This window comes from Panicum hallii, chromosome 5 (genome assembly GCF_002211085.1).
Source record: "Panicum hallii strain FIL2 chromosome 5, PHallii_v3.1, whole genome shotgun sequence".
In the NCBI taxonomy this organism is placed as follows: domain Eukaryota; kingdom Viridiplantae; phylum Streptophyta; class Magnoliopsida; order Poales; family Poaceae; genus Panicum; species Panicum hallii.
This window is the reverse complement of record NC_038046.1, coordinates 59,491,569-59,508,152: the sequence shown is the minus strand read 5'-3', so window position 1 is coordinate 59,508,152 and position 16,584 is coordinate 59,491,569. Positions and strand designations below refer to the sequence as shown.

General features: G+C 41.9%; 2 protein-coding genes across 2 annotated transcripts; both read left to right on the top strand.

The window, feature by feature from the left end:
• Positions 1 to 384: 384 nt before the first annotated feature.
• Positions 385 to 1,184, top strand: LOC112895265 (stigma-specific STIG1-like protein 1). The gene has a single exon (XM_025963210.1). The coding sequence runs from the start codon at positions 501 to 503 to the stop codon at positions 897 to 899; it is 399 nt and encodes a 132-aa protein (XP_025818995.1). The 5' UTR covers positions 385 to 500; the 3' UTR covers positions 900 to 1,184.
• A 7,503-nt stretch (positions 1,185 to 8,687) lies between these two features.
• LOC112894817 (membrane protein PM19L-like) lies at positions 8,688 to 9,756 on the top strand. Its single transcript, XM_025962634.1, has 2 exons — positions 8,688 to 9,240; positions 9,357 to 9,756. The coding sequence occupies exons 1-2, from the start codon at positions 8,851 to 8,853 to the stop codon at positions 9,474 to 9,476; spliced, it is 510 nt and encodes a 169-aa protein (XP_025818419.1). The 5' UTR covers positions 8,688 to 8,850; the 3' UTR covers positions 9,477 to 9,756.
• Positions 9,757 to 16,584: the final 6,828 nt, after the last annotated feature.

Here is a 16,584-nt window from a genome sequence, read left to right as displayed (position 1 = left end):
TAGATAGCTTGGGGGCGATCCTTCAGCTGCTGGTCACCCTAGGGTGCATTCAATTGTATGCCACCCAAGGCACGTACTTACGGTTTGGTAATTCCATTGATCAACGTACATACGCCAGAAACGAGTGAACAACTCATCAACCGTGTTTGCATGGCATTGCACTGGGTGGCTCTGGCCTGGAAGCCGGCTGGCTAGCTTGCGTCGCGTCGTCTCCGCATGCAGCTAGCCCGGCCCACAGGCTAGGCTTGCTCCTCACACTCCCTCCCTGCACTCCAGGCTTTTGCCGTGCAAATCAACCATGGCATGCGTGCTCTGACTCTCGCCTAGCAGCTAGCTAGCTGCCTTTTACTATAAGCACTCTTCCCCTCCCTCCATCGCTCCCATTTCCTTCCTTCCCCTCCTCCTCCCTCCGATCCAGAGGCATCGATCATATCCTACCTAGACGACGCGCGCACTAATTGCAGCAGCCCCGCCAAGCACCGTGCCGCCCTCCGCCCGCCATGAGAAAAGCCACCATCTTTCTCATGGCGCTCGCCGCCCTCGCCCTTACAACCGCCGCTCCGCTGCAAGCGCCGGCGCCGGCGCCTCCGCTCAGGAGAAGCCGCTTCCTCGCCAGCGCCAACTTCCCGCCGCCGGCGTCCTTCTACGACTGCAGCAAGAAGCCGCCGTCCATCTGCCTGGAGCCCGGGAGCCCTGGCGCGACGTGCTGCAGGGGCACCTGCGTCGACACCGAGCACAGCTTCCAGCACTGCGGCAGCTGCAACAAGACGTGCAGATACACCCAGACCTGCTGCGAGGGCAAATGCGTCAACACCTTCACCGACAAGAAGAACTGCGGCGGCTGCGGCGTCAGGTGCAGAACCAGGTGCACCAACGGCTACTGCGACTACGCGGCGTGACCAGACGCGCGCGCATTTAATTATGCGATATGATTTCGATGCATGGAGAAATAAAAATGGCAGTATGTATACGTATATACTACGTCGTCTAAGTTTCTATTGTTATTGTTGTTGTTCAAAAGAGCATTTCCATTGTTGCTGATGATCGAGCTCCTGCTATGCTCCTGCTATAGCTACGGTATTTAATTTATACCACCACACCAATACATATATACTACACAAGAAAAAAGGCCGGGTCGGGACAAGATTATTATTATTATCCAAACAATCAACTGCTGCTTGTTACCTGCTGCTGTTCGTCTCATGATTAATATATAATATATATGTGTGTGTGTGTGTGTGTGTGTTGTTGGGCAATATTTATATATATGCATCATATCATATATGCACGAGTGCGTGGTCGTCGCAATATATAATCAACCGCTATATATGAATAAATTGGATGATATATATATATATATATTACACAAGTTTATTTATTATATATACACATGCAGATCATTCTTTCTCTTCTTTATTATTTACCCATCTCCATTCGATCGATGAAGAATAATCAATCGATCAACTGTTTAATAAGTTTAACGGCACATCAGCTGTTGCTTAATTGCCACAAATTAAATATGCATTTCCTTTCCTGTTTCTGATGAATGGATATATAGGACGTTTCTTCTTATATATGAATCAACATTGTATTTTTTATAAATTAATAATGGCAGTCGTCGGTGCATGCATAGGACGGACGCTTAGAAACTCAAAAGCTAGCTAGTTAACGTAGTAGATTCCTAAGAGCAAGGTCAGCTTAGACAATTCATTTGCATGTGGGCATACATTCCTGCATTAGTACATGACGTGTCCGCCTAATATTCCAGTAGTCAACGGGTCATCTATTGTTTGATTATTTCATATATACATATATAATTAATTAATGTTCGACGCGCGTATATATAGGCATCTAGCATAATGGCGAAGCAAGTGAAGATCATATCTAGCGTTTTATTTTTTTCCTTTGCCAATGTTTAATTATTGGAGCATTACTTTGTGAATAAAATAAAATTAAAGCAAGTATATACATGTATAGAGGAATCTTACTATTACTAATTAGATACTCCTTTTAAAATATTCATGTGAAGCCACCTAGGATTCTAGATGGACACTTAAAAAAAAGAAAGAGAAGTTCTACAAATTCTCACAAAAATCAGAAACATCCGGCCGTCAATCCGACAACTCCAATCATAATAGTCATTGAATCTGTTATTTTTTCTAATAAATTACCCACCTCTACCATTATAAAAATAGACTAAAGTAACCCTCTAAACATGTATCTAAATTATCCACCTCTGCCACTCTAAAAAGAAATCTAAAGCAACCCCCTAATCTTCATGTAAATTACCCACCTATGTCATTATAAAAATAATGCAAATAACCCTATAAATTTGCATACAATTATCCAATTATATCATTATTAAAAATTAAATTAACACCTAAATCTGAATCTAAATTATATAATTATATCAAAATATTAAAGTGTACCAATATAAAATTCTAAATTACTATTTCTATCATTATTAATGTATTATTTATGTTAGTATTTATATAAAAATACTACCCACGATATGTGGCACCATTATATTTATATATGATGGAAAAGATAAGAATATCATTCAGGGTTTAGAATTCATTTTGCATCACACCTCCATATGTGTTTGATATATATTTAATTGAACCATTTGTTTGTGAATGATAATGATAAATATGTATTTTAGAGTATGTGTTAGGATATTAAAATAGATGAAGGATGGCATGAGATAGATAATTATAATTATTAGCTATAAGTTTTATTTTTATATTAATTCTAATTAGCTCATGCGGGAGCACGGGTTGATAGGCTAGTGTGTGTAGGAGTAGCTAGGAGCGCTTATAGAATGGATTTTTCATATATATATATATATATATATATATATATATATATATAATTTAGGGTGGTAGCAAAGGGAAACAAGAAACTTTCGTTAACCTAATGTCAATGAATGAATATATACTTCAAATAGATCATTACGTGTGAATGTAAAAGGAAAAAAGGCTGGTGGAAAGACAGCTAGCTGGCCCCCAGCTAATTGACCTGTGCGGAACACTTCATCTTTTTTTCTTGCTTTCTTTCTTTCTTTTGATTTGATCTAAGGAGTTGGCGCGCGGTGCAAGCAACCTACAGCACGCATGCATGCGTGCATCGGTGGGCACACATGCATCTAGCTAGCTCTTCTCGGCCGTGGCGTACGAGTGACGCGTAGGGTATATAGCAAAATACTCTCCGTGTTTTTTAACAAAGCGTGTACTTGGTTTCCTTCCTTAGGGTAAAGATCGACTTTAACAAAAACATATTCTACTAATACTTCATTGGTATAATAATAATGAGATAATGACATGAACTATATATATGTGTGCATGTCACAAAGAGTATATATATGTTAATAATAGAATAATTAATGGTAAAGACCGGCTTGCCCTCAAGAAATGAAATAAGCCTTATGTAGAGAGAGTTTTAAACTGATGGAGTAAAAAAAATGGCCCCCCTCGCTCTGTCACCGGAAGCATGCGATCGATCGATTTCAAGAGGCTGCTTGTTGCATGGATTGATCTCGCATCATGCATGGATAATACAGAAAACCACCTCGAGCTAATTAATAAATGCAACTGTGTGCATGCAAAATTGAGGAATGGGAAATCGTGATCAACTAATTAATTTAACACTGCACTGCACGTATCTCTACTAATAAAAAGAACGATTGGGGGATAATTTTTTTATGCAACCCTCATCTTCCGGTTTCATCATTATGCCGCTCGGTACTGCAGCCGTTTCCGGTTTCATCATTCTGCCGCTCGGTACTGCAGCCGTCCGATGGATTGTTAACGAACAATAGCGACCCGTAACAATCGTAGATCGCGTTGCCTCGGAAAATCATCATCTGCCGTTATCAAACATGAGCCATCCATTTTGCATATCAGACGGAACAAACGATGGGTATTAGCCCCAATCCTTGGCTCCCTCAGGTGTCGTTCCGCATTTCCGCCCTAATGCCGGCTCCCGTCAAGCTCGAGTGCCTTGAAGGATAGCCTAGGCTAGGGCCAGCAGATCCAGCTGCGGCGACGCAGCTAAAGCCCCCGTCGTTGGAGCTCGGGGCCGGCGTAGTGACGGCCGTGACCCTCTATCTCACTCGCCGCTCCTGACGCAACTCCAGCAGGCTCCTCCGTGTATCGCTGCCCCGACGCACCATCCCATCGTGGCACTCTGGTCCTCGACCTCGACGACCTCCGAGGCAGGGGATGGCGCAAGAGCCTATCGTATACCGAGACGCCCTGCCACGAGAAGTGCGGGAGGGCGCTGGACTTGGAAGCATCGGCTTCATGCTTGACGACGGACAGCGGGCATGCTGCTCTTCCTCTTCATCAGTGACGAGGTCGACCTAGGTGGCGCGGCCGCACGTGCACCTGGCGGCCGGAGCGGCGTCGATGGGTGAGGGGAAGTTGAGCTTGGCCTGGACCCGCGGATGTCGCGGCCTGGCGAGGTTCGAGTTGTGCTCTTCTCTCGGACAGGATACCAGTGTACTTCTCCGCCTCCCCAGCCGCCCCTGGATCTCTACCGCGACCATGGAGCCACTAGAACTGCAGATCGACGGGATGGCGGCGCCAAGTAAGAGCAGCTCCTCGCTTCCCTCTCAACAAGATGAGAGATGCAGCGACGGAAGGTGTGTTCGACGAGCAGCTCGCAAGTCGATGCCACGGTGGCGCGAGCAGCAGCTCCAGCCACAGCCTCCTTCGCCTGCGCCATCCCTCCTACTCCAGTTCTGCAATTGCCGGAGCCTCCACTGTCAGCAAGGTGTTCGACAAAACGCCAAGCTTCCAGACGCATAGCAACTTTAATTTATGCCTGTTCTGCAAATAACGTCAAGTAAAGTTCAGTAAGAAATGGAGTTCCGAGAGCAGTTTCTCAATATAAATTAATTTTGGAATTTCCATGGGTAACCCACCTGACCAAGATATCACCATGACATGCTTCCACTGTGGCCATTCATTTTATAGTAGTATAATTCATCTAATCACACCAGCCACTCATCTGTTGCAACACATAAGCTGTGTGAACAATCACGCTGGTAATTTTTTCCATGCTTCTATCCTAGAGGTAATGGTGTTACTATTAATTGCATAGCTCAGTTTTTATATTTTATATTGCAATGAAGCTTTGTTCATTTTGACAGAACATTGACTTGAAACCATTGTAGTTTTAATTTTCAAGATAGAAGGACAGAGAGCATAGTTTGAATAATTTTAGTGTGCTTCCTCGAAGCAATTAAGAGAAATTAACGATATATACAAGCTAATATTATTTACCTTCAGATTTAGTAGCCACTTATTATCCAACTATACATTCAGTATTAGAATGACTTGCTAATAGCTCATAGCTTCGGAATATCAGGGTTTTTTAATGCTTGGTACAGTTCTAGACTATGGCAGTTCTTGCCTTGCGGTTGAGCTTATGCAACCAATTATTTGCCCTAATTATTAATAGTTACATCTTCTTCCTGCATTCAAAAAACAGAGGGGGGAGAAAAAGCTAAAGTGCTCGGTCATCTTACAGGATATTGTGCAGAGGGTGCCAACTTCTCTGGTTTTTGTAATTTTTTAAAGAGTTAAATGCATCATTAGTATATAAACTTGGTGAGAGGGTGCGCTTAGATACATCATCTCTCTAACCGCCTATTTAGGAGCAACAACTTGGCAGGTGAGTGCAGATAGATCACCATGATGACATATGGGAAAAAAATTGCCATGTAGGCAGCTCACATGTACATTTGGATCGGATCTTACGTGTACAACGGTGCATACAACAGCAACGAGAGCTGGAAGGACTATAGCTAGAGGTGGTAGAGGGCAAAAAGGCAGTATAGGGAAAGGGAGAGATAACCAGGAGTTGGCAGCTTCCAAGCCAGGGAGAGGGAGGGCAAAAGACCAGGGGGCAAAGGAGGTAGAGGAGGTGTAAGATCAAGGGGAAGAGGTGGCAGAGTTTTCAATGAGCACATCAATCTCAATCAAAATACTGGTGGCCACGCTAATCTAATGAAGTTCCTGAAAATCACAGTAATAATATTGATCAAGGTGCTGAGAAAATTAGAGTAACACAGACTGCACCGGAAGCTAGCCAACGTTATTACATTTAGCTAGATGAAGATGCGATGGATTACTTTGCTATTTTACTACAATGTTTGTTATTTAAGCCCTGCCAAATTGTCCTTCATATGCTCATGGAAGAAGTCAAATTTTTATCCTTCTAGCGATCAAAGTGATATAAATTCTGAAATTGTATCCCTACTCCTAATTGCAAGGGAAAAGAAGAATCACATCTCAACTTGAAAACCACCAAGACATAGGGCTACGGATCAACTTAATTGAGTCCAAACAAACAAGCAACAAATAAATTAGGGGTGTATCTGCATTAGTGCTAAAACAAGGGGCTTTGTTCACGTGAGCTGCCTACATGGCAATTTTTTGCCCATGTGTCGTCTCGGTGATCTATCTGCATGCACCTGCCAAGTTGTTGCTCGTAAATAAGCGATTAGAGAGATGATGTACCCTCTTGGCAAGTTTATGTACTAATGATGCATTTAAGTTTTTTTTAAATCAGTAGCAGCTTAGACATTACACTTATCACAAATATTTTACCTGACAGCAAGGGAAATTCAAGTCTAAATAATCATGTATAAGTATCCCAGTTTTTGGATTTAATCTCACCAGTCACAAGCAGGTTAGATATGGTCTATGATATTTAATTAGAATCTTGTGCAGAAGATACCAGCTGTTTTTCTAATTTTTTAAATCAGTAGCAGCTTAGAGATGGCTCCGTTATTTTTTACGCATCGCAAGGATGAGCAATGGAGTAAGAACCGCTTGGTGTTAAGCTTTAATTTTTCATGTTTAGACTATTCTTTCACTCACCTGGTATGGATTTCCTGGTCATTTGATTCTATATTATGTTAATTGCTCCTAAAATGGATTCTCCTCCGTTTCTGGCGATCCAATTGATACTTGTCAATACTCATATACAATTCCTAAATAGATTATCTGGTAGGCAATACCAATATATATGATTCCTGATCTGTTGTTCTGTTCAGCGTCAAAATAAAGGCTACAAACTTGCTGATTGTTGTTCTATTCAGCGTCAAAAATAGAAGCTAGAATGACTATACTTGCCTGCTTGATCATAATTTGCTAGCTAGCGTATGTTATAAAGTAAAGCTTTTCATCGAGTGCATGGAATGAAAGTAGCAACAGTTTGCACACCTGATATTCACTCAGTTGTCTTCAGTTTCTATTTATACTCTTAACCAAGAAACATTGTATTTGCAGGGTTAGAAAAGAACATATGCAGTTGGTTTTGGTGCCTTATTTCACAACCATCTTTTTTTGATCTTATTTATTTTTACTAGGATCTTTCTGGTGGATTATATTCTAATAAATTTTGCAGTTGTTTGGTATAAATATTTCACTTTCAAGGCAACTGGTCGGTTTTGCCATAGCTCCTACTTCCTACTTTGTACGGGGCAAAAGTTGCAGGTACCGAAAGGCCATGATCCTTCCATCATCAATCATCTCCCTATTTCTTGTTGCTTCATCAACATCAATACTGTACACCCATATAGTGTTTTTGCATCTCAAGATATTGGGTTTTCTTGCATTTCTCCTTATGCTATTTTCAAATATCATATTTGTGGCAGAACTGCTATTTGGTGACAGAGGATGGATGAACAATCTAAAAGGGTATACTAAATGATGTTCAAAACTCAGGAGGATTGATCTTGGCATATATGATCGCATACGAGGAAGTTGCCTGCCTGAAGTAGCAATGTGATTTTGTTTTTGCCACATGTAAGATTGGCATGTGTAATTCTTGAAAATAACCAGGAAGAATAAAAGCTTATACTATGCTCTCTTACAAAGTGATCTTTTACAATCAAGCTGTAATTTGCTAAGATAAGTATTATTGTGAATTCTATGTTGGTCATTGTAGTGAATTATATATTTGGAATGCTAGAAGTTGACTCTTGCTTAGGCTCTAAGATGTTGTGTGAACTATACTTTGTACTTTTGTTTGAGGCAAAGTGTATGCTGCTATTGGGATGTGTTGTTATAAATATTTTCGTATGATGAGATTGATGCCATTAAAGGAATTTATTTTTACCTGTAGCAAACGCACAGGCGCAAACCTAGTATAGTAGAGATGAGAAGAAAGCAGTTGGCCGGCTCGCTTCCTTCCTTGCTTGGCCCCCACGTCGTCATATACACTGTGTATGTATGATTCATTTTTAATTAAGAAATAAATATATACTCTCCATCCTAAATTATTAGTCGTTTTGGCTTTTCTAAATTCATAGTTTTTGCTATGAATATACATGTAAATCTGAGATAGGGGAAGTGTGTGTGTGTGTGTAACCTACATTTCCCTCGCTCGCTTTACAGCTATAGCCATGCATTGCCTGCCCGTCCGGGGTTGATGCTGATCATCTATCTATCATGTACGTTATTCCTTCATTCTCCAGTTCGATATATAGATGCTTTATTTGGTGCGAGAGCAACCAACGCAAAGCGAGGGGGGGGGGGGGGGGGGCAAGCAAAGAACAAACTCCTAATTTAATTATTATTAATTAATTCCCAGCAATTAATTATTACCTGATGCATTGCATATTTGCATTGCCCTCAGCAGTAGTACCCGTATACTATGTAATTGCATTGATACGTCGTCTCGTCTATATATATAAACGAAGGCACAACCAGCAGGCGTCGTTGGCATCCATTAGCTATAGCCATCAAGCTAAGTACACTGCTAGCTAGCTCTAGCTACTACCAGCAACGAACAGATAGATCGTACGTCTAGAGAATTATTAACGATCGATTCAGAGACATGGCCGAGAACCTGAAGCCCGTGGCCCTGCTGCTGCTGCTGCTGAACCTGTGCTTGTACACCATCCTGGCCATCATCGGCGGGTGGGCGCTCAACGTCTCCATCGAACGCGGCTTCATCATCGGCCCCGAGCTGCGGCTGCCCGCGCATTTCCACCCCATTTTCTTCCCCATCGGCAACTTCGCCACCGGCTTCTTCGTGCTCTTCTCCCTCGTCGCCGGCGTCGTGGGGATCGCCTCCGCCATGGTGGGCTTCAACCACCTCCGCTTCTGGAACTACCACAGCCTGCAGCCCGCGGCGGCGTTGGGACTCCTTGCCTGGGCGCTCACAGTCCTAGCCATGGGACTAGCTTGCCAGGAGATCTCATTCGACCGAAGAAACGCAAAGCTGGTGCGTATCTGTATATATTGTAGGGGATAGATATATACACACACACGCTAGCTAGCTGATGATGAGAATGAACTGCTACCGTAATTAACCCCTGCATATATATTGTTGGCCGGCAGGGCACCATGGAGGCCTTCACGATCGTCCTGACCGTGACGCAGTTCTTCTACGTCCTCGCCATCCACGGGGGAAGTCACGGCCCTGTCCCGGTCGAACGCCACGCCGGCAACTTGCCATGACCGGCGGCCGTTGATCGATCATCCATGACGCGATCGACACGTATATAATTAATACGGCAGCAGGCGGACTAGCGGAGGAACTTAATTAATATATGTATCATCCAAGAATGAAGTTGTGCTTTGCTTGTTCCTTTTGGCTTGATCACTAGCTGATACAACTAGTCAGATATATCATTCGATTCTTTGAGTGCAACGTACCATTGGAGACAACTATATACATATATTATTGGAGCTGTACTGTTGACAACAATATTTCAAGTATATATCATTCATATGGAAATCAGTTGCACGCATATATATGATAATCCTCACAAGAATAATCTCTGTAATACATATATATGTATATATTTGTTTCTTCTTTCTTATATTTAGTTATATACATATATATATATATAAGTAAGAAAATACTAAAAGATCGAGTAGCTATAGTCGTCGTCAGGTGGCATGCATGCTGCAGGCCCATGTAAGTAGAGGAGGAGCTAGGTCGAATGTATGAGTGGGCTCAAAGGAAAAGATCGGAACAAAAGTCTGGCTGCCTGCGTGCTAGCATAATTTGCTTGCTTCGGCCCGGCCGGCATGCTAGATTGCTTCTGTACATGTCCTCTACCTAAATTCCTTCTCTCACTCATGCAAGGAGCATTATATTGTTGAGATGGAGCCAAGCGACTTCTCCAGCCAGGACCAGGAGGCAGCAGCTAACAGCCAGAGAGAGGGAGGGAGGGAGGGAGGCATGCAGCTGGAATATAATCGATAGGTAGATAGACAGATGATGATCTATCGATCGATCAGTCCAACCAAAGGAGATCGAGGAACCGATGCGATTATTCCAACACAACACGTACGGGAAGGCACGCCCACACCGCTCCCGTTTCGTCGATGCTTACGGCCGGCAAGCAGGATCCGTTATTTAGTTTCAATTATTCGTCGTGCAAATTAAATAAAACTGCTTGCTGCTTGGAAAACGATAGATCGAACACGATCCCTCTCTGCAGCAGGTACGTGTCGATCGATCGATCGATTCCAGCAGCCGTGACAACTTGACCCTGCTGCATCCGTGTCTGCTATCTGCAGCATGTCGTTCGTCGCAAGTTGCTTTGAGTTGAGGGCACCATTATTATTCGTGCCTAGCTAGCTTATTCACGGCACGGCACATCACCATGCGGTACGGTGCCTCTCCACGGCAGCCATGCAAAAAAAATCACGCGATCTATATATATATATATTTTACTTGCAAGTTGGTTGGTGGCATATATATAATATGTCCATCCACCTGGCGTACCCCGTAGGTGTCTGATATCGGGTTATTAGTAGTAGTGCTGCTGACACATGCCATGTCACATAATTAAACCACCGCGCGCATAACCAGAAACAATATATAGCTCCTAATGCACAATATCTAATTATATATGGGAACAAAATACTTAAACTCCTCCATTCATGCATCTTTCTCCTCCCTCCCCTATGGTCTTAATTTCGTCTCACTCTCTCATTAATGCCTTTGCTATTATATCCCAATAGATTTCTTGTAGTTTTTTGAAAATTTTATTTTCTGCAGGAAAATAATTTCTTACATGAGACTATAGTTTCTAGCATTTCCCGCTCTCTCCTCTTTAATGTCATTGCTAAGTCACCAAAGAGTGTTACATGGCAGCAGTATATTAAATGGTAGTCATTGTGTTGGATTACCCTTACATCTCTGCACTCGAATTGTTACTGGGCCAACAATTTGTTGGGGATGCCACCTTCGGATCCACCCAAGGCCACATTTTAGCTGGACAATCCAAAGGGCGCGGAGCTTCAGACGAGCACCGAAGGGGTCCCGACCGAAGGTACTCCCAAGGGTCGATGTGACGAAGCCAAAGCAAGGAGACCCAACACCAACAAGTCGCCCTGAAAGACCACCCAGCAAAGCTCAGAGGCCGACGGCCAGGTAAAAACCGGGCGGGTGGGCGTGATGAGCTATATAAAGTAGGATTAGAGAGGAAATTAATGAATATCCTTGAAATATTTGGGTAGTACAGTCGTTGATAGTAAAAAGGTGTAATTATATAGGGGTAGGTGAGCTGCCCCCTGTAAATACCCCTGTAACTATAACTGATGAGACGGTTGATCCCTGTTAAATGGAATAGTGATTTCCACTCCGAAGATGTTTGCGCGCTCCCTTCTGTGCTAGTGTGATTCCTTACGCTGTTGTGGTGCTTCTTCGCTCCGAAGGGTACTTAGCATCAAAACTGTTGAGGATGGAAAAGTGGAAGAGAATTAAATGAAAGTGATGTTTCATTATTTATTGAATGAACATGTGATTAAATATTTATAAATGGGAAAGAGTGTGTCCAACTAATGTCCCTTCGTGAAAGGTTCATGATTGAACTAATATCACGTGATTGTTGTATGTGATTGATCATTCTGCAAAGCCATACATATTCATGTGAAGTTTCGTATAATGCAATTATTTCAGAATGATTTGTGGATTGGTCAAACTTATAAAACAAACCAAGATTTATTGTGCCTTGGAGATATCTGAAGATATTTAGGGTTTAGGGTTTAGGGTTTAGCCCCTAAACCCCTAAACCACCAACACAATTCATTAGCATCAAAACTCTGCAAATCCAGGTGACCGACCACATTCCAACTGTTGAGGATGGAAAAGTGGAAGAGAATTAAATGAAAGTGATGTTTCATTATTTATTGAATGAACATGTGATTAAATATTTATAAATGGGAAAGAGTGTGTCCAACTAATGTCCCTTCGTGAAAGGTTCATGATTGAACTAATATCACGTGATTGTTGTATGTGATTGATCATTCTGCAAAGCCATACATATTCATGTGAAGTTTCGTATAATGCAATTATTTCAGAATGATTTGTGGATTGGTCAAACTTATAGAACAAACCAAGATTTATTGTGCCTTGGAGATATCTGAAGATATTTAACTCCTGCCCAATGGAATTTTGTTGGAGCTGCGCTATGTCTACCTAGCAAGTTTACCGCAAATATAATATCAGACCTTGTGCAATTTGCAATATATATTAGCGCTCCAATGGCACTGAGATATGGGACTTCTGGTCCCAGTACCTGGTGGGAACGTGAGGGTGCTCGATCTTCCATCAGGAGGATAACTATAGATTTGTTGACAACCCGACACAAGCGATCCGGCTTCCAATCAACAAAACTCGAGCCCGCAATTGAAGCACCATGTCGTCTCTGGGTTATCAACCGTGCGCTGCCCGGTTGACCTCACCACGAAGGCTAATCCTTGCCTGCAATTTGAAGAACACAAGCAAGAACAAAGAAGAACGCAACAAGATTGCAAGTGAATGATTAAGCTCACGAAGTTGGGGTCTCACGAACCGATGAACGATGACTGTTCTATGATAGATTGAATCTAAGCAAAACCCAAACCTAACTTGGGCGACTCTACTGAATATAAAGTGTTTAGGGACGTGCAAATCCCCTAGACCTACTCCTAATGGCTCCCACACGATACACGGCCCAACGGCCTAAAAAACGGCGATGCAGCATCCTGACAGATTCTGGACATCCACTTGTTTCGACAATTCCCATCCACGCTGCTCCTGGACTCCGAGGCAGACTCGAACTCGAGATGTTGTGGGCCTTCGACTTGACTTGGACGCCCCGTCTGATCTTTTTCTCCTAAGTCTTCCTCCAAATACTTCCAGATTCTCTCCATTATTCCTAAGCATAATAACATTATTAGGTAGCATACCATTCTCATAATTACTAAATGTTCATAGGAACGAGCTCAGCTCTTGATTTAAGCGACATACGCGAGCTCTAGTGATTGGTGCTTGCATATCCATGTGAGGAGTGTTGTTTGTATCCAAATGAGTGATGTCCTTATCATTAACTCTTCATCTTAAGGGATCAAACAACCATAGGTGTCTTTCATGGATATGATTTATCCATTCTGAATTTCTGTAGAATTTTCTGGATATATGCAGACTGAGAGCAATCCCAACCCATAATATCTATAAGTAGTGTCTATGTTGGCATATCATCAAGATACCATATTTAGAAACTACACTCTACAGCCCATGATATCTTGGTGCGGATTCCTATTAAACTCCCTCTCTATTCTCCATCTATCATATTTATTCACCATTTATATATTATGAGGACACCACCTCACTAATCTCAATGCACAACATATAGTGTCTAGGGTTTAGATTTTTGTGTCGACACTTGGTCTTGCATGAGATCCTATTTCTTCCTCTCTCTCTCTCTCTTATTTATTGTAGTACCACAAAAGCGTGGCAGTATAATTAATGCTATAAAAATCAGCCTACAAAAAGGCCTAGGTGTGCCCTGATGTGCTAAAATCCCTTAAGGGAGATGTTCAAGCTAAAAGTCTTAAAAAAAATTAGTTTGATCCAAATCTTTCATTTTAAATTCCATCTTAAGATGGTTGCGTGCTTCATCTTGTGTATTTCCAACGATTTTGAGATCATGAACATACACAAATATAATACAAAATCCAGTCACGGATTTCTTGATGAACACACACATGGGCAATTATCATTATTTAAAAAAAATCCTTGTGTAGAAGGAATTTCTTTAGCCGATTGCACCACATTCTTCCTGACTATTTAGTCATATAATAATTTTTAAAATTTTATACAATACATGTTGCGAGAGTGATTCTTATTCAGAATATCAAGCTCTTCAGGAACTTTTATGTAGATATCCGAATCTAGTGATCCAAAAAGATACGTTGTCGTAACATGCCCATGGCAAGAGAATGCCAGCATTTTCGATACAAATCCGTTGAGATCATCAACAAATATCGAAACACAGCACGTAACCCTAATTTGTAACTAAAATTTGGAATGGTCGACTTAGTCAAAGTCAAAATGTCACCTATTTTGAGTGCAGAGGCGATTATTGTTCATAAAGTACTCCTCCATTTTTAGTTACTAGCCTTATATCGTTTCGTCAGGACATGCCTTTGGTGATATATTCAAATATTATTTTTGTTATACAAAATCAATGGTACTAGATTCATACTAAAAAAATGTGTTGTTATGATTATAGTTTTGTATCTCTCATAAAAACTGAAATATCAATAGTTTAACTATCGGCCGAATTGTTAACGATACGAAACGCGTTTTATATATGTTGCTTCGTTGACTCCCATGTCCACACATATAATCCATGCATTACAACTATATTTTCTTTTTGGGTGATGCAAACATGCGTGCGTGCATCAAAAACTTGCCACCACGAAACTCAAAACCTAACAGGCCGGAATGCACCGTACGTGCGCTACGCCGCACCGGAAAGACACCTGTCAGTACACGTCAGCTACATACAGATCCTGTAATCTCTACTATTTCTAAAGCAAGCAACCGTCAATTGAAATTGGAATCTGGACAAATTAATTAGAATCCTAGTCAGAACATAAACAAATCAATCAGAATCCGGACAATCAATGCCTCGCGCGATCATGGTATGACCTGTATATGGAGTGAGAAAGCACAAAGCCGCTAATGCATATAGGTCCGGTAAAATTTATATTACCTGTAGCAATGTGCTAGCATAGTTAATGGCGCTCCAATCGGTCTGGTCTTCAAAAATGAATTGAAATTGCCATACATACATGTCACGGTTCACATTGCGGCAGCGGCAATAAGGATTTTCAATTGAATTCATTGGAGAAAAGCGAGCGTTTCGTTTCCCATACCTAACATCATCTACCTAACACTGCACGATATCAATTCCAAATTAAATCCATGGAGACGTACGTGGTGATGGCCGGCTTGCTCTTGCTTGTGCTACCTCCACCTGAGCCTTAGCTTCTCCTTTTGTTTATTTCCTTTTCTATTTAATCATGCATTTGGTGCATTGATAATGTGCAATTGTGATAGAACCGTAGGAGGGCGTAGCAACAGTACAGGTCTAAAGCTGGTCTGCTCGCCCATTAATTTCGAGTGAAGAATGCATTTTAGAGCTAGGGAAAACAACATGAGGTCAGACCTCATATAAACTTTCTTTTGTCCATACATCTCCCTCCCTGCAGAAATGAGAGAAGATTTTCAGTCTTCGAATTCATGTGTTGCATCTATATTCTACATTGAAATTTTCTTGCATTTTTTTGAGAGGGTACATACATAGGACGCACACAACCACGCACACCATACTCACTCCACACGTGCACACACGCGTGCGCGTCCATACACACGCTAGAGAAGAGATTGGAGAGACTACTGCCCTCGTGGAAAACGAGCAGTACCACTGAACGCGTTGTGTACCCATTGCCACCTAGGAATAAACCCAGGAAAACACATCAGAATTCGTCCCACCGGGGATCAAACCTGCGACCTCTTGGGGCGGGTGCTACTGAGGTCCTGCTGACCAGCCGGTCACAGGCCTGTTCGCAAAATTTCTTGCACTTTGAATTCCTGTAGTATTTGTCACAAGTTCCATGAAACTCCAATCCTACGTCTTTCTGTATATCTGTTTCTTTGCTTTGATCGAGAATCATGTACGTATTCCAAAGAGATCCAAGGAGACCTTCTTTTGAACACACTTTTGTTTTAAGCTAGCTATACTGATTGATTGATGAGAGTATATTTAGACATGGAGAGCTAGCTAACATATATCGAAGTTACTATATATGAAATTTATCAGGGTGTATGGGTTATTTAAACACTTTGAATTATCTCAAAATATTGGAAGGTGATATATATGCTGTTGTTGCTCGAACGTTGATAAACACAAATACCAGGAAATTTAATTATATATCTTCTCTCCAGTCAATGCAAGTGCATGTCTTTATTATTATCCGAAATGAAGGTAATTAAAATGCTGGACACAAGCTATAAGAAACTTGACTTATGCACCCATCATATTGCAATACTACAGAAAAATCTTTCGTCCTCCTCATCTGTCCCGGTCAGTTTTAGGCTCGGAACCAATGAAAGCTTTAGTACCGGGTGTAACGGATAGGGGGCGGCGGGAAGCTTTAGTCCCGGTTGGAGCCACCAACCGGGACTAAAAGTCACCCTTTTAGTCCCGGTTGGTGACTACAGCCGGGACTAAAAGTCCAAAATATTTAATCCCGGATGCTAACACCAACCGAGATTAAA